At 50.0% G+C, this 23,656-nt stretch overlaps 1 protein-coding gene and 1 non-coding gene across 7 annotated transcripts in view; both read right to left on the reverse strand.

Moving 5' to 3' along the window:
• Positions 1-23,656, reverse strand: part of NCAM1 (neural cell adhesion molecule 1) — a 370,188-nt gene that overhangs the window by 111,876 nt on the left and 234,656 nt on the right. For all 6 annotated transcript variants that reach the window (XM_060250575.1, XM_060250573.1, XM_060250574.1 and 3 more), the window contains exon 2: positions 516-590. In XM_060250575.1, coding sequence (XP_060106558.1) covers positions 516-590 — 75 coding nt within the window. The remainder of the gene's footprint in view (positions 1-515; positions 591-23,656) is intronic.
• Positions 4,594-4,660, reverse strand: TRNAH-GUG (transfer RNA histidin (anticodon GUG)). Its single transcript has one exon. It is a non-coding gene; the product is annotated as a tRNA-His (tRNA).

A 23,656-nucleotide genomic window follows, 5' to 3' on the forward strand; every position in this document is an offset into this window, starting at 1 on the left:
AGCAGGCAGGACAACTAAGTGTTTGCTATGGGCACCAGGGGGGGGGAGCCCAATTTGGCTCCCTGACCTCCTGGCGCCCTAGGCAGCCACCTAGTTTGCCTAGTGGGCGAGCCAGCCCTGCTTCCAGTCCCAGGATTCCTTGGGGAGATGCCCCCTGGAGCTCAGCCCATCGAACAGCTGCTTCTACCCTATGTCACCAGAACTCCTTTGTTCTGGGCTTCTGGGTCTGGAACGAAGGCTTCTGGTGAATCTCCTGGCTCCGGTTTAGAGCTTTCGTTCCAGCAGCGCTTCTGAGCATCCTGACACGATCCCTGGACGTTTGGTTCTCCCTTGAACTACAGAATAGTATAAAGACCAGGAAGTTCACGTCTGGGCCTGAAAAGGATTGCCTCGAACTGGGAGCCCCTCTGGAATCTCACAGCAAAACTCTCCAGTTTCGTGCTCCACACAGCGAACAGGCAAAGCTGTCTCATCGAAGTGGGTCAGAGCAACGCCTCTGCCAGCGCTCTACTCACCTTCACAAACAAAGAATTTGGACTCTCCAACAGCAACTTCCACCTTGTTTGGAATAATGTTCACCTGGAGAGAGACTGCAAAAGACAAAGAGAAGAACAGAGTGAGACCGCAGCGTTCGTAATCCTGCAAAAGCAAGCGAAAGCGAGCTGGGCAACTGTGAAAGGGTGGCCGTACTGTTAACCTTTCACGTTCGAGCTTCTGGATAAGATTAACACTGAGGGGTTTTAACAGCACGGTCAGCATGTATTCCCCCAGAGACTGGTTTTGTTTTCTAGCTTCTCACCAGCAAACCTGGGGTTGAAAAGAAGGCCACAGAAATTTGGGAGTCACGAGGCCATTGTGTGCATTGCAATGATTCAGGCCTGCCACGGTGACAAGGCTCAATTACACCCCACACTCTCCCACGGATGTGGGTGCCCCAGATCGACCTCTCATTGATCCCCAACTGACTCACAATCTAAGTCAGCCGCCTTAAAAGGTATCGCCAGGCCCTCTGAAGTTTCCCCTCAAGTCCACAAAGGAATTGGTCACTTAGGTTGCAATGGGAGGCGTTTCACACATGCCCAGAGGTGTTCTTGCCTGAACAACACGCAGCCACCCCCAACTGACAACTGATGATCACTGTAGGCATGTCTCCCTTCCCAGACAGATTTGCCGCCTCAAGAGCAGCTAAAAACAGTGGTACATTCCAAAGTCACCCTATAGGACCACGGCATTTACATTGGCTTGTTAAAAAAAATGGGTGCCTAGGCTGTGTTGGGATATTTGTTCAAATTAGAGGCGGGGAGATTGAATAATGGAGTCAAGGACTCTTATCAAAGATTTCAGGTTTTCACGGCTGGTAGCATCATTGGGGTTTGTAGAATCTTTCGGGCTCAAGTGCCGTGTTCTACCGGAGAAAGTTTTTCTTCCAGACGTTTCGTTCTCGGCTGCGGAGAACATCCTCAGTGGCGTTGCAGCGCCACTGAGGATGTTCTCCGCAGCCGAGAACGAAACGTCTGGAAGAAAAACTTTCTCCGGTAGAACACGGCACTTGAGCCCGAAAGATTCTACAAACCCCAATCAAGGACTCTTGCTTATCAAAAGAAATAACGTTTGCTAATATGACACATCAGGATAGGTACTCGGGAGTAAAAGAAACAAAACTTAGCATTCTACATTGCTCTCTGTGTCCTCACGTCTACATGGTTATTTTACAATTCTCTACCTACTGCTTCTTCTTCCAGAAAGTGCAATTCACCTTGCATATGAGATCAAAGCAATCCCACACACAAGGTGCCAACTGACCAATACAGTGTTTACATCCCAGGCAATTTCCTTCTGAATTTTCCCAGGTTTACAAGAGACAGTTTCTAACCAGATAGAAGTCACAACACATCATTTCCTGTTTTCTAGTAAACAATATCTGTTGACTCTTGAATGTCTGAAATGTGCATAACTTGCTTTCCAACCCGCTGGAACGTCAGTGCGCCTGTGTGTTCATGCATACCAGAGGGAACAGAGAGTCTTGCCACACATAATAATAATAATAATAACAACAACAACAACAACAAACTTTAATTTATATCCCGCCCTCCCCGCCAAGGCAGGCTCAGGGCGGCTCACAAGACATGGAGTGTACCATGATTATAATAAATACAATTATATAATAAAATACAGTTAAAACACATTAGATCCCTGCGGAACTTACTGAAGTCCCGCAGGGCTCGAACCTCCACTGGTAGTTGATTCCACCAATGGGGAGCCGTTATTGAGAAGGCCTGTGGCTCAGTGGTAGAGCATCTGCTTGGGAAGCAGAAGGTCCCAGGTTCAATCCCTGGCATCTCCAAAAAAGGGTCCAGGCAAATAGGCGTGAAAAGCCTCAGCTTGAGACCCTGGAGAGCCGCTGCCAGTCTGAGAAGACAATACTGACTTTGATGGACCAAGGGTCTGATTCAGTATAAGGCAGCTTCATATGTTCATATGTTCAACCAAGGCCTGTTCTCGAGTTGTTTTCAGTTTGGCCTCCTTTGGTCCAGGGATTTTTTAAGAGATTTTGGGAGCTAGATCTCAGTGCTCTCTGGGGGATATATGGAGAGAGGCGGTCCCTAAGGTAGGCAGGTCCTCGGCCATAAAGGGCTTTAAAGGTAATAACCAGCACCTTGTAACGAACTCGGAACACAATTGGCAGCCAGTGCAGCTCCCGCAGCCTAGGCTGTACATGTTCCCACCGAGGTAGCCCCACTAACAGCCTGGCTGCCGCATTCTGCACTAGCTGCAGTTTCCGAGTTCGGTACAGGGGCAGCCCCATGCAGAGGGCATTACAGTAGTCCAACCTCGAGGTGACCGTTGCATGGATCACTGTTCCAGGTCGCTACGTTCCAGGAAGGGGGCTAACTGCCTCGCCCTCCTAAGGTGGAAAAAGGAGGATTTAGCAGTGGCTGCTATCTGTGCCTCCATTGTCAAGTAAGGCTCCAGTAGCACTCCCAGGCTCCTGACCCTGCGCACTGGTATCAGCGACGCACCGTCAAAGGCTGGTAGGGAGATCTCCTCTCCTAGCCCGCCGCGACCCACGCAAAGGACCTCTGTCTTCGCTGGATTCCCACCATTCTTCTGCACGAGGGCCTACATGTGTTCTACAGGATCCCAGTTCTGAGGAGGGTCAAGAAAGAGTGCACAGGGAGGCCAAAAGTTGGCTAGTCCCTGACGGCTAGTGCATGAGCAATTTCCTTCTTCTAGCTCTACCCCAATGCTCCATTTTGCTTTTCCCAGGAGGTTGCCATCTCTCCTTCCAATAATGCAGCAGCTGCCCTTTTAGTCTGCTTTATTTCTGTGTAATCTAATTTCTCTCAACCATATTACTTTAACATAATTCACTCCCGGGCAGAATGGCAGGGCCAAATGTAATGATAAAATGTGAAAGCTTTATTAGATTCGGGACGACGAGAGCTAAATAGCCCGAGTCCGAAGAGCCTCGGTGTCTTCCTTCCTCCTATTAATCTTCTAGGCACCTTCTCTTGGACACAGTGGGATGACTTCTCCCAGGGTGGGCGTGTGGTGCCCAGGGGTCCCTCTAGCCACCCCCCAGTTCCCTGTGAGGAGGCCAGCCTACTGCCAGGGCACATATGTCTAATAACAGGGGAGGCCACGCTCTTCCACCTTCCCCCAGGTTGCTGCCACCAGACTGGTTTGTTTAATAGGGCCCAATCCACCCTGGTTTCCCCTAAGGCAGGGGTGGTCAATGGTAGCTCTCCAGATGTTTTTTTGCCTACAACTCCCATCAGCCCCAGTCACTGGTCATGCTGGCTGGGGCTGATGGGAGTTGTAGGCAAAAAAACATCTGGAGAGCTACCGTTGGCCACGTCTGCCTAAGGGATCAGCAGTCTCCAACTAACCAAAGATGGTTAGCACATTCACCTTCTCTTACATAGGGCCGATAGGCACTGGTACCTTGCAAGCCACTGACACAACAAAAGGTGTCAACCGTGCTATCCTATTGTGATTGCCATCGTATAAGATGGGCCTATAACTGGTTATTGCTATGCTGTGCCCTGTCCGCCAGCGGTACGTTTCATTTATTGCGCTTACTGTTCATTTTAAATTGGTGTTTTTACTTTATTGTTATTTTATATGTTGGGATCCACCTTGAGCCCGTTTATGGGAAAAGGCGGAATATAAGTCTATTAAATAAAATAAAACAAAGTGCAGGTAACAAAAGCTTCAAAGCCAATACCTCAACCCTCAGGTCGATTGTAGGAAACCAAACCAATCCAGAGTCCCTCGGGCGATTCCAAAATATTCTTGCAGACCCTTTGGTCACTGCCACTCCTTGCCTCAGCAAGTAGACAAAAGCTAAAACTATTACCGTTTTCGCACACACCTTACCTCGCAGTCACAATCCTGTTCCCTCCACAGCGTCCAGTCAGATTTCCCACCATCTGCGCCGGAGTTACAGGAACATATGAACATATGAAGCTGCCTTATACTGAATCAGACACTTGGTCCATCAAAGTCAGTATTGTCTTCTCAGACTGGCAGCGGCTCTCCAGTGTCTCAAGCTGAGGTTTTTCATGCCTATTTGCCTGGACCCTTTTTAGTTGGAGATGCCGGGGATTGAACCTGGGACCTTCTGCTTCACAAGCAGATGCTCTACCACTGAGCCACCGTCCCTCCCCGAAGTTTTAAATTGACTTAAGTATCCCAGGATATCTCCCTTTCTGCTGTAGCCTCAGGGTGAAGCCACCAGCTGCTGGGGATCAGGCTCTGAGGGCCCATTAGAGGCTGGTGGGTTAGAAAAAGGAGAGTTTTTCTCTTATACCGTTTTCGCACACAGCTTACCTCGCAGTCACAATCCTGTTCCCTTCGCAGCGTCCAGTCAGATTTCCCACCATCTGCGCCGGAGTTACAGGAAGTGCCGCGGCTTTTGCGTAGCAAACGTAAACTGGGTTTTAGCGGTTTACGTTTGCTACGCAAAAGCCGCGGCACTTCCTGTAACGCCGGCGGAGATGGTGGGAAATCCGACCGGACGGTGCGGAGGGAACAGGATTGTGACTGCGAGGTAAGCTGTGTGCGAAAACAGTATAAGAGAAAAACTCTCCTTTTTCTAACCCACCAGCCTCTAATGGGCCCTCAGAGCCTGATCCCCAGCAGCTGGTGGCTTCACCCTGAGGCTACAGCAGAAAGGGAGATATCCTGGGACACTAAAGTCAATTTAAAACTTACCCCTGGCACTACAGGGCGTCTTGGGGGTCACAAGAGTGCAAGGATCGCACACTCCAAGGGACGGTGACACCAAACTGAAGGTTGGTGCAGGTTCCGAAACAGATTCCACCCGACAATATTTGATTTACACCTTTTTACCCTTTGTGAGTCTCTCTGGAACGCTACATTCAAGTCAAATCTAACTGTTCTACTGCAAACTAACAAAGCTGCCCTCTGAAAATATCTCGGGAGCTCCGTTGATCGCTTCCTTAAAACAAGGTCAAGATAAAGAATTCCAGCTAAGCCACTGAGCCTTCTAGTCCACTTTACCGTGACAGGAAGCCTCTGGCCGAGGAAGTCTTGCCAACTCCTTTTCTGTGGGATGGAACATCCGACCTTCTGCACGTCAAGCGGAGGCTGAGCCACTGAGCCACACTTCCTTCTGGAGTGGCTTACTGACACTGGCAGACCTTCGCCCTCTCCTCCCGGGTGTGGCTGGGCATGGAATGATTTACTCTCTAAACTTCTGTTGCACTGCAAGAGCTTTCAGCCTGCTGCACTGCACTACCATCACAACTGGTAGATGGGTGGACCAGGTGAATAGTCCATTGGGCCTTTCCAGTTCTACCATCTACTAGTTCCACCCTTAATAGGGTAGATCCTCTTCAGTGATAGATCTTCTATCCACTTAGCAAGCAGGGAGTCCAAAGTTCAATCCCTGGCATCTCCAGTGAAGGACCAGGCAGTAGGTGATGGGAAAGAATGGGAAAGTAGAAGGAGCTGGACATGTTTAGCCTGGAGAGGAGACAGCTGAGAGGTGATATGATCACCATCTTCAAGTACTTGAAGGGCTGTCATATAGAGGATGGTGTGGAATTGTTTTCTGTGGCCCCAGAAGGTCGAACCAGAACCAGTGGGTTGAAATTAAATCAGAAGAGTTTCCAGCTCAACATTAGGAAGAACTTCCTGACCGTTAGAGCGATTCCTCAGTGGAACAGGCTTCCTCGGGAGGTGGTGGGCTCTCCTTCCTTGGAGGTTTTTAAAAAGAGGCTAGATGGCCATCTGACAGCAATGAGGATCCTGTGAATTTAGGGGGAGGTGTTTGTGAGTTTCCTGAACTGTGCAGGGGGTTGGACTAGATGACCCTGGAGTTTCCTTCCCACTCTATGAGTCTATGATTCTAGTGTCCAGATCACGTGAAGTGATGGTATTGCTTTACTTTGCTCTGGTAAGACCTCACCTCGAGTATTGTGTTCAGTTTTGGGCACCACATTTTAAGAAGGATATAGAGAAACTGGAACGGGTCCAGAGGAGGGCAACAAAGATGGTGAGGGGTCTGGAGACCAAGTCCTATGAGGAAAGGCTGAAGAAGCTGGGGATGTTTAGCCTGGAGAGGAGTCAGTTGAGAAGTTATATGATCACCATCTTCAAGTACTTGAAGGGTTGTTATATAGAGGATGATGTGGAATTGTTTTCTGGGCCCCAGAAGGTAGGACCAGAACCAATGGGTTGAAATTAAATCAAAAGAGTTCCCGGCTCAACATTAGGAAGAACTTCCTGACCGTTAGAGCAGTTCCTCAGTGGAACAGGCTTTCTCGGGAGGTGGTAGGCTCTCCTTCCTTGGAGGTTTTTTAACAGAGGCTAGATGGCCATCTGACAGCAATGAAGATCCTGTGAATTTATGGGGAGGTGTTTGTGAGTTTGCTGCATTGTGTAGGGGATTGGACTAGATGACCCTGGAGGTCCCTTCCAACTCTATGATTCTAAGACCTTTGCCTGAGACCCTGGAGAGCTTCTGCCAGTCTGAGTGGACCGTGCTGACTTTGATGGACCAAGGGCCTGATTTGCTATGGCAGCTTTATGTGTTCCACTGTGGGACTGCAGCTCCAAGCCCCAGATTTATCGGGGTCAATCCACTTCTGGACACCTGCGACCAAGTGATGTTGATGATGATATTGGATTTATATCCCGCCCTCCACTCCGAAGAGTCTCAGAGCGGCTCACAATCTCCTTTATCTTCCTCCCCCACAACAGACACCCTGTGAGGTGGGTGGGGCTAGAGAGGCTCTCACAGCAACTGCCCTTTCAAGGACGACCTCTGCCAGAGCTATGGCTGACCCAAGGCCATTCCAGCAGCTGCAAGTGGAGGAGTGGGGAATCAAACCCGGTTCTCCCAGATAAGAGTCTGCACACTTAACCACTACACCAAAATGGCTCTCACAAGGACAGCTCTGCCAGAGCTATAGCTGACCCAAGGCCATTCCAGCAGCTGCAAATGGAGGAGTGGGGAATCAAACCCGGTTCTCCCAGATAAGAGAGCTCTGGCTGACCCAAGGCCATTCCAGCAGCTGCAAGTGGAGGAGTGGGGAATCAAACCCGGTTCTGCCCGATAAGAGTCCGCGCACTTAACCACTACACCAAACTGGCTCTCGCTGCTGCACATTGCCCGAGGAGCCAAATCACTCATAAGCACCAATTCCCACCTTGTCCTCTGTCTTAGAAGGATAAGCCATGCAGGCCGGGTGAGTTATGCTGCAGCTGATCTCCTAAAGCTGAAGCAAGTCAGAAAGCGCCTTCAGCTTCCTCTCCATCCCCCAGCTAGAAACCATACTGGAGCACAGAGGCACAATGCAGGCCCCTCCCGGTTGCTGGAATCTCAGCCTCTCTGGCAGCCTTTTCTGATAAGTAATGAGCCATTAGGGAAGCCGTAATTGGATCCTGGCTCCCGTCCGCGGACAAGCTTGTCAGAGCTTCCTGGCCTCGCTCGTCCAGGTCAGAGAAAGATTTCAAGAGGGCCGACCTAATGCGTGCGATTCCTAAATTGCAGCCATTAGTCGGAGAGGACACAACAGCCGTAACAAAACAACTGCTCTGTCCAGCACAGCCAAAGCATTCCTCATCGTCTCTGCTGCAAAGGTTTCATTTGTTAAGCTGCTCGACAGTCAAGACTACAGAATCGGCTGGTTCAACAGTGTGTTTCAACCGTCTCCCTCATCCCTTGAAAAACCTGAATGCTCCCAAAACAGTTGTGTCGTTCCTTTAGTGAGAACGCAGTGCTGTGGGATCCAGCGCTGCGACCCTTCTGAAAAGCTGGCCCCACCCACCAGGATTCTAGAGCAGTCCGAATGTCAGACAAGGACCCAGGAGAGCTCGGTTCAGATGCCGCCTCTACCACGGAACTCGCTATTGACAGGGATAGTCAATCCCTCTCAGCCTAACCTACCTTGCCGTATCGTCATAACAATTAAACGGGGACGGAAGAAACCTGAACGCCTTGGGAGAAGAGCATGATAAAGCCACGCCACACACAAACAGGGATCTCACAACACAGTCACAGCAAATACTCCCAAGGAGAAAGTCAGCGTCCCTCTTGGCCGGAGTCCTGAGTTCAAATCTTCTCTCAGCCCAGAATTCACTCAGTGGACCTTGGAAGTGCCTCCCTCCCTCTCTTTTCCTCAGCCCTTTTTCTGCTTTGGGAATTTTAACAAGGAGCAAAGGCTAAAAAGCACTTCAAATAAATCAACAGTGGGTTGGATCCTGCAGGAATTTTCACCAGTCCTCCCCACGCACATTGCAAATCCCCCAACTGCTCCTAAGGGACCCCCATCTTCCAAAAGCAGCATTTTTTTGGGGGGGGGGGACTCAGTGGAAAGCAACAGGAGTGGGGGAGGCGGTTCTGCTCTGTTGGCAGCGGTTGTAAACAGTATCTGGATTCCACCCAATAAAATCTACACTGTGGGGATACTAAGCCTGAAATGTTATGCGTGAGGTGGTATTCCTGTAAATGTGTCTATGGAGCTTCAGCATGCTTCACAGATGTTATATCAGTTATCCCCACAGCAACCCTGCAAGGTAGGTCCCTCCTATTAGGGAAGGACGGGGGCTCAGTGGTAGAGCATCGGCTTGGTAAGCAGAAGGTCCCAGGTTCAATCCTTGGCATCTCCAACTAAAAAGGGTCTAGGTAGGTGTCAAAAACCTCAGCTTGAGACCCTGGAGAGATGCTGCCAGTCTGAGTAGACAAGACTGACATTGATGGACCCAGGAGGGTCTGATTCAGTTGAAGGCAGCTTCATATGTTCTAGGGAGTGACGGTGGCTCAGTGGTAGAGCATCGGCTTGGTAAGCAGAAGGTCCCAGGTTCAATCCTCGGCATCTCCAACTAAAAAGGGTCCAGGCAAACAGGTGTGAAAAACCTCAGCTGGAGACCCTGGAGAGCCATGAATGGGGCTGTGGCTCAATGGTAGAGCATCTGCGTGGCAAACAGAAGGTCCCAGGTTCAATCCCCAGCATCTCCAAAAAAGGGTCCAGGCAAGTTGGTGTGAAAAACCTCCGCTTGAGACCCTGGAGAGCCGCTGCCAGTCTGAGTAGACAAGACTGACTTTGATGGACCCAGGGTCTGAGAAAGTAGAAGGCAGCTACATATGCTACATATATATAAGATTTAACTTCTCCTGAGAAATTTAAGTGTTTGCATTTTATTTTATTTCTTTTACCATAAACCAGACTGATGCCCTTTTGCATGCATGGCCTTTAGCACACCTTCTAACACTGCTGAGGTCCAAAGACAGTGGTTTACACAAGAACCCATGAAGCTGCCTTATATGGAATCCGACTGCCTCTCGGGGTCAGTTTTAGACTGGCAGCTGCTCTCCAGGGTCTCAGGCAGTCTTTTCCCTACCTGATACCCTTAACTGGAGATGCCTGGTATCGAACCCAGAATCTTCTGCATGCAAAGCAGAGACTCTTCCGCTGAGCCACAGACCCTCCCTTGAAGCAGAGCACACGTAAAGCTGCCTTATCCCGAATCAGACCATCACGCCATCAAGGCCAGTACTGCGTACTCAGACAGGCAGCGGCTCTCCAGGACCGATTTCCCACTATCCTCATGCCACTCTCACGCTCCTCTTCTCTGCAGGGCTTTCGTCGGATTTCACACTCTCTGCCCCGGGGCTGCAACTCGCTACGCCTCTTTCACGAGCAAACAAGATCGTCTAAAAAACGGTTTCTGTTTGCCGTGCAAAAAAGGCAAAGCTCGTTGCAGCCCCAGGGCAGAGAGTGTGAAACCCGACGGAAGTCCCGGCGGAGAAGAGGAGCATGAGAGCGGAATGAGGCTAGCGGGAAATCTATCCAGGGTTCTTTAACATGATCTACTGTCCTTTCAACAGGATATGCTAGGGGTTGAATCAGGGATTCCTGGGTGCCAAGCAGAGACTCTTCCACTAAGCCGCGGCCCCTTCCCTCAGCGGCAGACCCAAGTACTCATGGCTAAGAGCTGCTGACTGACCCCTCAAGCCTCATGAGCTTGTCTACTCCTGTTTCACAAGCCAGTGACCATCACACAACTTGTGGCAGCAAATTTCATTCAGCGGTACATTATGTGAAGTGTCGCTTTTCTGCATCTGTCCTGGCTCTACACCTGCAAGCTCTTCAAGGAACTTTGAGGAATCCTTTGGGGTTCCTTCTGTTCTAAAGGGAACTCAAAAGGGTGGTTAATGGAGGATCGGTTAATACAGGAGCCCCCAAGCCCCGGGCTGTGGACTGGTAAGGGTCCATGGCCTGTTAGCAACGGGCCACGGAGCAAGGCAGAGGCACCACACCGTGTGGAGGAAAGAGGCAGTATGGCCTCACTCAGAAGCACCACCTCTTTCATCCACCTGGGTCCCAGGTGGGCGGGAAGGGGCAGGGTGGCAGCGACCTTCACCTACCCCTCATTTAAAGACCCCCCATGTGGGAGCAGGGACGGGGCTTGGGTGAGGGGTCAGCTTAGGGCAGCGAAACCCACAGCACCCTCCCAATGGTCCATGGAAAAATTCACAGAATCAAAGAGTTGGAAGGGACCTCCAGGGTCATCTAGTCCAACCCCCTGCACAATGCAGGAAACCCACAAACACCTCCCCCTAAATTCACAGGATCCTCATTGCTGTCAGATGGGCATCTAGCCTGTTTAAAAACCTCCAAGGAAGGAGAGCCCACCACCTCCTGAGGAAGCCTCTTACACCGAGGAACCACTCTAAACTCAAAAATACCTCCCCCTAAATTTACAGGATCTTCATCGCTGTCAGATGGCCATCTAGCCTCTGTTTGAAAACCTCCAAGGAAGGAGAGCCCACCACCTCCCGAGGAAGCCTGTTCCACTGAGGAACTGATCTAAACTCACAAACACCTCCCCCTAAATTCACAGGATCTTCATTGCTGTCAGATGGCCATCTAGCCTCTGTTTGAAAACCTCCAAGGAAGGAGAGCCCACCACCTCCCGAGGAAGCCTGTTCCACTGAGGAACTGATCTAAACTCACAAACACCTCCCCCTAAATTCACAGGATCTTCATCGCTGTCAGATGGGCATCTAGCCTCTGTTTGAAAACCTCCAAGGAAGGAGAGCCCACCACCTCCTGAAGAAGCCTGTTCCACAGAGGAACTGCTCTAATGCTCAGGAAGTTCTTCCTAATGTTGAGCCAGAAACTCTTTTGATTTAATTTCAACCCACTGGTTCTGGTCCTACCTTCTGGGGCCACAGAAAAATTGACTTCTACAAAACCGGTCCCTGGTGCCAAAAAGGTTGGGAGCCACTGGGTTAATGGACAGTGGTGGAGTCCTACAACCCCAGATTCAAGCAGGTTTTCTCAGAAGTGCCAACAACAAAAAATTTGCTTCCTCAGCCCTGATTTGCTTCCTCCCAGACCCACCTCGGGACGGCTGTTCCCTTCCTATAAATAAGCTGCTGCTGTCAACACCGCTGAGCCAGACTTTAAAAATGTCACTGTCTGGTTCGGAAGCTGCTGGGAAATGGTGACAGGTTGACAGGAGGCCATACGATGTGTCGGCGTTTGCTACCGTTGTCAGTCGAGGAAAGAAAAGGCACGACCCAGCAGGGTTTTGGCTGGAGTGTCCAGAGAGCAAGAGTCTGGAATTTGATTTCAGCAGAATGGCTAAAAGATCTGGCTCAAATGCATTGCTTCTGACAGACGGATTTGGGCTTCAGAAACAGAACAAGTTTGGGACATATATGAACATATGAAGCTGCCTTCTACTGAATCAGACCCTCCTGGGTCCATCAAAGTCAGTCTTGTCTACTCAGACTGGCAGAGGCTCTCCAGGGTCTCAAGCTGAGGTTTTTCATGCCTACTTGCCTGGACCCTTTTGAGTTGGAGATGCCGGGGATTGAACCTGGGACCTTCTGCTTACCAAGCAGATGCTCTACCACTGAGCCATGGCCCCTCTCCACCCTGGGTCCATCAAAGTCAGTCTTGTCTTCTCAGACTGGCAGCGGCTCTCCAGGGTCTCAAGCGGAGGTTTTTCACACCTATTTGCCTGGACCCTTTTTTGGAGATGCCAGGGATTGAACCTGGGACCTTCTGCTTACCAAGCAGATGCTCTACCACTGAGCCATGGCCCCTCTCCACCCTGGGTCCATCAAAGTCAGTCTTGTCTACTCAGACTGGCAACGGCTCTCCAGGGTCTCAAGCTGAGGTTTCTCACGCCTCCTTACCTGGACCCTTTTTGGAGATGCCGGGGATTGAACCTGGGACCTTCTGCTTCCCAAGCAGATGCTCTAGCGCTGAGCCCAACTGAAGCTATCAACTCATTCAATCTTTTTCATTGCTTAACTGGCTTTTTATTTAGTAAACATAAATACACAGCCCTGACCTGAACACCCAGGCTGGCCTGATTTTGCAACATCTTAGAAGGCAACCGGGGCCAGCCCGGGTCAGTGCCTGGATGGAAGGCCACCAAGGACACCCAGGGTTGCTACGAAGAGGCAGGCAATGGCCAACCACCTCTGAGTCTGAACGTCTCTTGCCTTGAGAACCGCACAGGCTTCCCTTAAGTCGGCTGCAGCTCATCAGAGCAGTTCCCACCACCGCCTACTCTTTTATAAAGGTGAATCCCAAGGAAAGAGGCCATTGCTTTGTAAGTGTGACTGTTTATACGTTAACCACCTTATTTTATTTATTTATTTATTTATTTATTCCGTAACTTATATCCCGCCCTTCCCACAAGTGGCTCAGGGCGGCTTACAACAAATAATAAAACAATAAAATCGGAACAAATTAATACATTTAAATTCAAACATTTAAAACCTAAAAACCTTAAAATTTTACATTTTACATTAAAACTGTGCAGTATAATCACAAAAATCTAAGATCTAGAAAGCTACATTTGTCTAGTCAGGCGTAGGCTAACCGGAAGAGGGTCGTCTTACAGGCCCTGCGGAACTGAGTAAGATCCCGCAGGGCCCTCACCTCTTCCGGTAGCTGGTTCCACCACATAGGGGCCGTTGTGGAAAAGGCCCTGTCTCTAGTTGTTTTGAGGCGCACTTCCTTGGGCCCGGGGATGGTGAGAAGATTTTGAGTCCCAGACCTCAGTACTCTCTGGGGAACGTGTGGGGAGAGACGGTCCCTCAGGTAGGCAGGTCCCAGGCCATATAGGGCTTTAAAGGTAATGACCAGCTCCTTGTACCGGACTCGGTATATTATTGGAAGCCAGTGCAGAGCCCGAAGACCCGGCCGAATGTGCCCCCATCTTGGGAGGCCCAATAACAGCCGGGCCGCGGCATTCTGCACCAGCTGCAGTTTCCGAGTCCGGGACAGGGGCAGCCCCATGTAGAGGGCATTGCAGTAATCCAACCTCGAGGTGACCGTAACATGGATCACTGTTGCTAGGTCGTCGGGGTCCAGGAAGGGGGCCAACTGCCTTGCCCGTCTAAGATGAAAAAACGCGGACTTGGCAGTGGTCGCTATCTGGGCCTCCATATTTAGGGACGGCTCCAGCAGCACCCCCAAGCTTTTGACCCTGTTCGCCGGCCTCAGCGGGACACCGCCAAAAGCTGGCAGGGGGATTTCCCCCCCCCCCCGGCCCCCGACGGCCCAAACAAAGGACCTCTGTCTTCGCAGGATTCAATGTCAGTCCACTCAGTCTGAGCCACTCGGCCACGGCCTGTAATGCCCGATCTAAGTTATCTGGAGCGCAGACCGGTCGGCCGTCCATAAGCAGATAGAGCTGGGTGTCATCAGAATACTGGTGGCACCCCAGCCCATACCTTCAGGCAATCTGGGCAAGAGGTCGCATATAGATGTTAAATAACATCGGGGAGAGAACCGCTCCCTGGGGCACCCCACAGTCGAGTGAGCGCCTCCGGGATAGTTCCCCCCCAATCGCGACCCTTTGTCCCCGACCTTCAAGGAAAGAGGAAAGCCACTGCAAGGCCAACCCCTGAATCCCTGCGTCGGCGAGGCGGCAAGTCAGCAACCGATGGTCGACCGTATCGAACGCCGCCGATAGGTCCAACAGCATCAGCACTGCCGAGCCACCCCGATCCAGATGCCGTTGAAGGTCATCTACTAGGGCAACCTTCCCTCCAGACTGGTGTGCAAAGTGATATACAAGTATACACTCCTTCCTTAGGGATAACACAATGCATAAACGCTATCGTTGCATCCAACAGTCATAAAGGCACAAGAGGGAGTAAACGCAGATTCTGCAAGCAACAGACCCCCCCCCCTTCAGCCTTAATCAAAAATGAAGACCCTGAAGAATTAAGTAAAGCCCTGTTAAGCCAACTGAAAAAGCCCATAATGGCTAGTACTGAAGAGTGCACATTCCATAATTGGGGGCCAGAAGCAGAACAGATCTTCTGAAGGGTCCCAAAAGGAGGGGGCCACAAGAGAGCACCCTGCACAGGCCTCCTCTTCTGGGGTGTCACTGACAGCCACTAACACCACCGCCAACCTGAAGGTTTTGTCTGTTGATTAAAGATCAGTACCTGCGTATCCACTGCCCCATCCCCCTCGGTTACAGCCCCTCCTGGTGTTGGGACATTCTGACTGGTCATGTCCCACAGCGCTGACAGCCCACTGACAGAAGGCAGGAAAATGTGAAATGCCAAGATGCCAAGTCATGGGTACATTCTCACAGAGAAGTAAGGCATGCAGTTCCTGTTTGGTTAAGAGCACGGACTCTTATCTGGGAGAACCGGGTTTGATTCCCCACTCCTCCACTTGAAGCTGCTGGAATGGCCTTGGGTCAGCCAGAGCTCTCTTATCTAGGAGAACCGGGTTTGATTCCCCACTCCTCCACTTGCAGCTGCTGAAATGGCCTTGGGTCAGCCAGAGCTCTCTCATCTGGGAGAACCGGGTTGGATTCCCCACTCCTCCACTTGCAGCTGCTGGAATGGCCTTGGGTCAGACAGAGCTCTCCCAGGAGTTGTCCTTGAAAAGGCAGCTGCTGTGAGAGCCCTCTCAGCCCCACCCACCTCACCGGGTGTCCGTTGTGGGGGAAGGAGATAAAGGAGATTAAGCCATTCTTAGTCAGAGAGACAGGCGGGGTATAAATCTGCAGTCTTCTTCTAATAGAACTGGGTGTCCATTTTTCTAGATATCTAGTTTGGGCCACAGTTAGAAGGAAAAGCCATGCTTCGGGGGTCGCCCTCAGTTGGCTGCATCTTAACAGCCCTCACTACCACCATCACATGCGAGCCTCAGAAGTGTGCTGGAAATCTGTGCAGCCAGTGAGGAAGTCCTGAACCCAAAGGCATGCTCAAGAAAGAGTTGGAACTATCCAGCCACATATTCTACAAACTACGCAGCGGCTATGCAGTTTTCAATTAACTGTATACACTCAAGATCTCCTTCGAGGCTACGCCCAGGTCTCAGGCTGAGTTTCCGGGCCAGGAAACCAGCGCTGGCGGGAGGAGGGCGTACTGGCCCGGAGCACACGCTGGAGAACGCTGGAGAGCGAGGCCTGTCAGAGCTGCCTCCTGAACCCATCCATTTGCGGATAACCTCTGTGCCATTTAAGGCATTAAGTTCCCTGGAGGCCACTTGGCGGGCCTTCCCCATTCTTCTTCCAATCACATTTGTCCAAGCTTTGCTACCCATATCAATTCATTAGAGATTCAATTTCCCAATTCATAAAACTGGCCTTCCATTTGCAAGGCATCTCCAGGGGGAATGGATGGCTTTTGTGATCTGAAGCGACTCAGCTGTGGCACGACGGGGAAAAGGGGGGGGGGAATAAAGATGTGCACTGGGCTGGCTCCAAGGGAAGAAGAGCGCCAAAGGGATCTGTCCTCCAAGAAGTCTCCCGGAGCTGCGCAAAAGGGTGGAAAGGCGTTTTGGGGGTGGGGGGTGCACTCGTGCGCCAGTCCAGGGTCAGGCAGCCAGGACACCATACCAGGGCAGCAGACAGATCAGAACAGCACAGATGAGGTGCCAGAGCACTGAACAGAGCCACACACAAACCGCACGCAGGGACGGAGAGGGCGTGGTGGAGAAACAGTAACGGCAAGACACAAGCCCCTGTATAAATCGATGGTGCGGTCTCATTTGGAATACTGTGTGCAATTCTGGTCACCACACCTCAAAAAGGATATTATAGCATTGGAAAAAGTGCAGAAAAGGGCAACTAGAATGATTAAAAGGTTGGAACACTTTCCCTATGAAGAAAGGTTGAAACGCCTGGGGCTCTTTAGCTTGGAGAAATGTCGACTGCGGGGTGACATGATAGAGGTTTACAAGATTATGCACGGGAGGGAGAAAGTAGAGAAAGAAGTACTTTTCTCCCTGTCTCACAATAAGAGAACTCGCGGGCATTCGATGAAATTGCTGAGCAGTCAGGTTAAAATGGATAAAAGGAAGTCCTTCTTTGCCCAAAGGGTGATTAACATGTGGAATTCGCTGCCACAGGAGGTGGTGGCAGCTACGAGCATAGCCAGCTTCAAGAGAAGATTGGATCAACATCTGGAGCAGAGGTCCATCAGTGGCTATTAGCCACAGTATATATGTGTGTGTGTACACACACACACATATTGGCCACTGTGTGACACAGAGTGTTGGACTGGATGGGCCATTGGCCGGATCCAGCATGGCTTCTCTTATGTTCTTAAGCCCATACTAGATGGACTAAAAATCTCTGTGGTGCTGCGGCCGCCTGAAAATATCCATGGGTACCACATAGCGAATGGCACAGGCGAACTAGGATGCTGGGCAAGCCTGCACGCGGGCAACTTGGAGCACCCTCACTCCTCCCTCTTTTGACTCTTTTCTGAGGCTCTGCAGCAGCAAGGAGTCAGCACCTGGAAACCTTTGTGCCAAATCCAGCCCCCTGCCGACATCTCCTGGCTCCTCCTCCTCGTTGCCAACTGAGAGCCCAAACAGAGTGTCGGTGATGGTGACATCAGTGGCAAAAGAACTTGCCAGCAAGCAAGTAGGGGAAAAGGGAATTTGGCTCCACAATACATATGTTTCAAAAGACAAACTCCAAGACAGGAACTATTAGGAAAAGGACTGAAAATATATAACAGTCAATATTGCAATGCCTTTGTATAGAGTGGGCAGTTCTGCTTGTTGTATCTCAAAGTAACAAAGAGGGCAACCAAGATAATTAAGGGATTGGAACACCTTTCCTATGAAGAAAGGTGAAAGAGTCTGGAAAAGAAGGCTAAGGGGAGATAGGACAGAGGTTTATAAAATTATGTGTGGGGTACAGGAGGGGGAGGAGGAGGAGGAGAAGACGACTACAGATTTATACCCCACCCTTCTCTCTGAATCAGAGACTCAGAGCGGCGACAATCTCCTATATCTTCTCCCCCCACAACAGATACCCTGTGAGGTGGGTGGGGCTGAGAAAGCTCTTATAACAGCTGCCCTTTCAAGGACAACTCTGTGAGAGCTCTGGCTGACCCAAGGCCATTCCAGCAGGTGCAAGTGGAGGAGTGGGGAATCAAACCTGGTTCTCCCAGATAAGAGTCCGCACACTTCACCACTACACCAAAATGGCTCTCACAAGGACAGCTCTGCCAGAGCTATGGCTGACCCAAGGCCATTCCAGCAGCTGCAAGTGGAAGAGTAGGGAATCAAACCTGGTTCTCCCAGATAAGAGTCCGCACACTTCACCACTACACCAAAATGGCTCTCACAAGGACAGCTCTGCCAGAGCTATGGCTGACCCAAGGCCATTCCAGCAGCTGCAAGTGGAAGAGTAGGGAATCAAACCTGGTTCTCCCAGATAAGAGTCCGCACACTTCACCACTACACCAAACTGGCTCTCACAAGGACAGCTCTGCCAGAGCTATGGCTGACCCAAGGCCATGCTAGCAGCTGCAAGTGGAGGAGTGGGGAATCAAACCCAGTTCTCCCAGATAAGAGTCTGCACACTTCACCACTATACCAAACTGGTTCGCAGGCTCAGAGCAGTGGTCCATGTAGTCAGCGCTAATAGTTTTAAATTGATAAGTAAATTATGGTTTTATATGTTTTATTGAATTGATTGTTTTTATGATGTTGTGAGCCGCCCTGAGTCCGCTTGCGGAGAGGGCGGGATATAAATGTAAAGTAATAAATAAATAAATAAATAAATAGTCCTGTTTCTAACAGCAGCTAGCCAGTTGCCCTGACAGAATAAACTTTTCCCTTCTTCCATAATACTAAAACTCAGGAGCGCCCCGGGGTAAGATGTCGTGAAACAGGTTCAGAACAGACAAAAGCGGATGCTTCTTTTCATCCAACCGGTACTCTGCTTGTGGAGATAGTGATAACCACAAGCACAAACAACGCTAAAGGGGGTTTAGACAAATTCATGGAGGAGAGGTCTATTGATGGCTACTAGGCATGGTAAACAAAAGGAGCCTCCATATACGGAGGAAGTAAACCCTCTGAAACCCAGTGCTGGGAAGCAGCTGCAGGAAAGGGCCTCGGTCCCCATGCTCTCTTCAGTTAGTTTTCCAGGGCACCTGGCTAGCTGCTGTGAGAAACAGGACTACGTGCACTACTGCTCTGAGCCTGGGAATCCTACTTATGTTCTAAAATATGCAGCTGAATTTGGAGATAAGCAAAGACATCAGTGCTTTTTCTCGCCACCACCAACCTCTGGTGCTTTCTGAGTGACACACCAAAGTCCCATTTGCTAGAGCAGGCAACAGAAGGGGTGGGGAGGATGAAAGACCCGGTGAAATCCAGTGCACCGGGCGGGGGGAATCACGACCGACTCATCTCTACCGATTAAAGAGCAGAGGGAAGAATCTCTGGGTTGCATTCACGGAACCCAATTGCTAGAATGCCCTGCAAAAGTTCAAGAGGCAGTTCCGGAATCGCCCGTCTCACGTCAAAAGGATGCAAGCTGCGTTCTCCGTCTCCTCTAAAGAAAAGGAATGTTCCAGAACCGCACAAAGCGAAAAGGGCTGAGCAAACAGTCCCCTGCCCAAAATGTCCCAATTTCCCTCATCTCAAATTGGGCAACACACAAACATGTTTGTGGAAGTGTCCAATTTATATCCTCAGATTTACATGCAGAATTAAGAGTTTTCCTCACTGCAGAATATGGATATATCCAAGTGGGCAGCCGTGTTGGTCTGTATAGTTCAGATACGGCTATTTCCTGCTCCCCACCCCCACGTGACTCTCTCACATCCCTCTTCCTTTGAATAGCAGCCATTAATCTCTAATTCTCTTAGAGGGAGGATGTTAAGTGCACTTTGGTTTCTTTATAAATAATTGCTAATGCAACCTCTTAGCACACAAGGTGTGTGTGGCTTCTCACAGAAGTCCAAGCTGAAGAAAGAGAATCTGAAATTTGGAACACAAAGCGGTTTGGGGAATCTGGCACACCAGTTTAGGCGCATGGAAAAAAATGCCAATTGTTCAGGTCTAGGAACTACATGCGCACAGACGGTCATTTGAAATCACAACGGTGGCTTCCTGCGCATCAGTGACATTTACATCAAAATAAAGTATTAACGAAGGGGGAAATATTTAATAAACACCCCCCCACACATACACACAACCCTTATACAGGCCTGCAAAGCAGCTCAGGGGTCCAGTGCGATATACCTAGGAACCAAGTTTACTAAGCTCTGGTTAAATTCACATTCGAAACAAGCACAGCCTTGTTCCATCAAAGTCGGTATTGTCTACTCAGAGTGGCAGTGGCTTTTTAGGGCCTCAAGCTGATATCATTTGCATCTCCTGCTACCTGGTTTTCTCAACCGGAGGTGACGAGGACTGAACCCAGGACCTTCTGCATGCCAAGCAGATGTTCTACCACTGAGCCACGGCCCCTCCCTTTCTTGACACGATCTCTTCTTTAAAGTTGCTGTTAGGCAAACTGTTCTGTCTCCAGCTCCACACGGGCATCTGTCCAACGGCTGATGGATCCAGTATCCCCTGTACACACATGCATTTTAACTTCTGTGGTTTCAACCTAAAAGAGGCTGAGTGCTCTCCTTGAAGGGCCTGGCCATGGGACTAAACCTGGGCCGCAGAGCTTACAGAACGCAATAGCTGGTTCTGAACAGAAAGCTGCCTTTTGCATGTCAGATACGTAACACAGACCTCGTACTCTGGGTAGCTTGTAAGCAGAAGTTTCTCTCTGCCCCTGCACCTCTTCCGTGCAAGTCCTATTTGAGGGGCCACCTCCAACTAGCATTCCTAAGCGTCAGATGGCATTTACTCACAACCTCCTTGCTTTTGGGAGGTCTCCCTCATTTACCTTCCCCAGAAGAATGGATAGGTGCAGGCTGAGGCCTACAACCGTCCAACTCCTGCCATTAGAAATCCTTCTCCTCTTTCCAACAGGCTCATGGGATCCTGGGGCTGACACCTCATTCACTTTATTTGCAAGGAAGTCCCACAGAGCAGGAATCCTCAACCTCTGAGAGCCTGCGGGCTCCACTGGAATTCTGACACTGCGCGGTGGGGCAAGGTCACAACATGGCTGCCACTGGAGGTGGAGCCAGTCACAAAATGGCTGCCACCGGAGGTGGAGACAGGCACAAAATGGCCACCACAGGAAGTGGAGTTAGGCACAAAATGGCTGCCACCGGAGGTGGAGACAGACACAAAATGGCCACCATAGGAGGTGGAGCCAGCCACAAAATGGCTGCCACCGGAGGTGGAGACAGGCACAAAATGGCCACCACAGGAGGTGGAGCTCGCCACAAAATGGCTGCCACGTCCAAAGGAATATTTTTGAAAGTGAATCACATCTCCCATCAGGAAGCCTTGCTGGGGAAAGCCCCACCTGACCCCACCTACTTTCTAAAAGCACTTGGGGGTGCCAGGAAAGGGGTTGGGGGCCGCAGATACAGAGCGTTCAGTTTCCAGTCTCAACTATGGAAAACGAGCAGCTGCCATCTGGGCATGCCAGCTTGGACATGCTCTTGGGAGTTCTAAAGAAATCAACAAAAAATCCCTGCATTGTCTCCACAGGGACTGCAATCCCTTCTCTCTTCTTATCATCCCAGTTTGCAGTCACATCTGTCCTGTTCAGCCCGCTGGCAACACAGCCATCTATTGACAGGGCAGGCCAAATGCACGTGCCCAATTCTGACCCGATCTTGGCCACCAGGAATTATCGGCCTATATTTGGCCCACTAAAAGCAAGCTCTATAATAATCCCGTGAAAGTCAGGGAGAAGTACTGTTGGATCAGGTAGCGAGCACAATGCACTACTATCAGCTGGGTGCAGATTTAACAGACTCGATAAACAGGCATTCCCTTTGCCCTTGTCAGAACGGAGGGGACTAAAGTTCTCTAAAACGAAAACGCCCACTACTCTTGCCGAACTACGATCTGCAGTACCCTTTGTGGAAAATCAGGGCAATCAAAAGGGGCACGAAACCAATATTTGTTTGCAGTACAGAAGTGCTCTCACAGCTGTTTCCAGTGAAAGCCACTGCACTTAAGAGGAAACTGAGCCAGCGCATCATTTCAATGCCAGCAAAGTCAAAAGAAATCCACTCACAACAACCAATTTGAAGGTATTGCTAACTATATGCTTTGTCAGGGGCGTCAAACACCCGGCCTGTGGGCTGGAACCGCCCGCCCAGGGCTTTGATCAGGCTCCACAGGCTCTTTACTTCCCCTCCTGTCCTTACCCTTTGATGTTCAAGGCTGCAGATCCCAGGTACTTTGAAGCTCTGAGGCAGTCTCTTGCAGCCTGGGAGCTTCAAAGGCTCTTTGAAGCACCCTTTAAAGTTCCCAGGCTGAGTCTCAGTTCCTGGGTTCTTCCTGCTTTTCTTTGCTGGCTGCTGCAAGGAAAACGTGGAGTGGATTTTCCACATTTTTCTTGCAGCTTTGTCTTTGCTCTGCAATGGTTTCAAATGGAATGAAGATGGTTACATTTTCAGGGTTCCTGTATCCAGCTGAAACTCATGCTTCTTGGAGTTCTGGTCTTGCAAACAAAAAGTTAATGCTTTCAACCAGCTTTTCTCTGTTGAATGGCCCTAATCTAGTGAGTACTCTAAAGTGGGAATCCATAGCCAAAAGGGGATATTATATTGGAAAGCCATTGACAATCTGAGTAGAATTGAGGGTGGGGGAGAAGCTTACAATATCATTTCATTGTTTCTACAGAGTCAGAGCCTTTGTGCTTTTTCTTGATGTTTTCTTTTTAAAAGTACACTGACAATTTCCACTATTCCCCCACCTTTACAACTTAAAATATTGGAAGAGTTTTAAGCATGTTTGTATTTTAAGTTTAAAAACAATATCTTTAACGGTATTTGTCTGTGTCCCTTATAAAGTTTATATCTCCGCTACCTGGCATTATATTTCATGACACAAATGGCCCGGCCCCACAAAGCTCCATTTGTGTCAGATCTGGCCCTCCTAACAGATGAGTTCGACACCCCAGCTTCAAGTACTGCCTTCTCCCATACAAACCTACTTGCTCCCTCAGGTCATCCTTGGAGGCCCTTGCTCCCACTCTTTACTTGGGTAGTGAACAGAGAAAGGGCCTTCTCGATCGTGGCACCGACGCTTTGGGACTCCCTTCACAGGCAGAATCCATCTGTTTCCCTCTACTGGTGCCTTCTGCCAGCACATGAAGCCTTCTTTGTTTCGTCGGGCATACCCCCAATAACAGTTATTGGCTCTCCTTCTAGTGTTATTTGTTTAAACTGGATTTTTTATAATTTTAGCTATATGTTTAATAGTGTAAGAAGATGATGATGATATCGGAATTATATCCCCGCCCTCCACTCCGAATCTCAGAGCAGCTCACAATCTCCTTTATCTCCATCCCCACAACAGACACCCTGTGAGGTAGATGAAGATATTGGATTTATATCCCGCCCTCCACTCCGAGGAGTCTCAGAGCGGCTCACAATCTCCTTTCCCTTCCTCCCCCCACAACAGACACCCTGTGAGGTAGATGAAGATATTGGATTTATATCCCACCCTCCACTCCGAATCTCAGAGCAGCTCACAATCTCCTTTATCTCCATCCCCACAACAGACACCCTGTGAGGTGAGTAGGGCTGAGAGAGCTCTCCCAGAAACTGCCCTTTCAAGCACAACTCCTACGAGAGCTATGGCCGACCAAAGGCCATTCCAGCAGGTGCAAGTGGAGGAGTGGGGGAATCAAACCCGGTTCTCCCAGATAAGAGTCTGCGCACTTCACCACTACACCAAATTGGCTCTTTTAATGTTTTTATACAGGTCACGTGGACCCTAGTTGGGTGAAAAGG

Source organism: Heteronotia binoei, chromosome 12, assembly GCF_032191835.1.
Source record: "Heteronotia binoei isolate CCM8104 ecotype False Entrance Well chromosome 12, APGP_CSIRO_Hbin_v1, whole genome shotgun sequence".
In the NCBI taxonomy this organism is placed as follows: domain Eukaryota; kingdom Metazoa; phylum Chordata; class Lepidosauria; order Squamata; family Gekkonidae; genus Heteronotia; species Heteronotia binoei.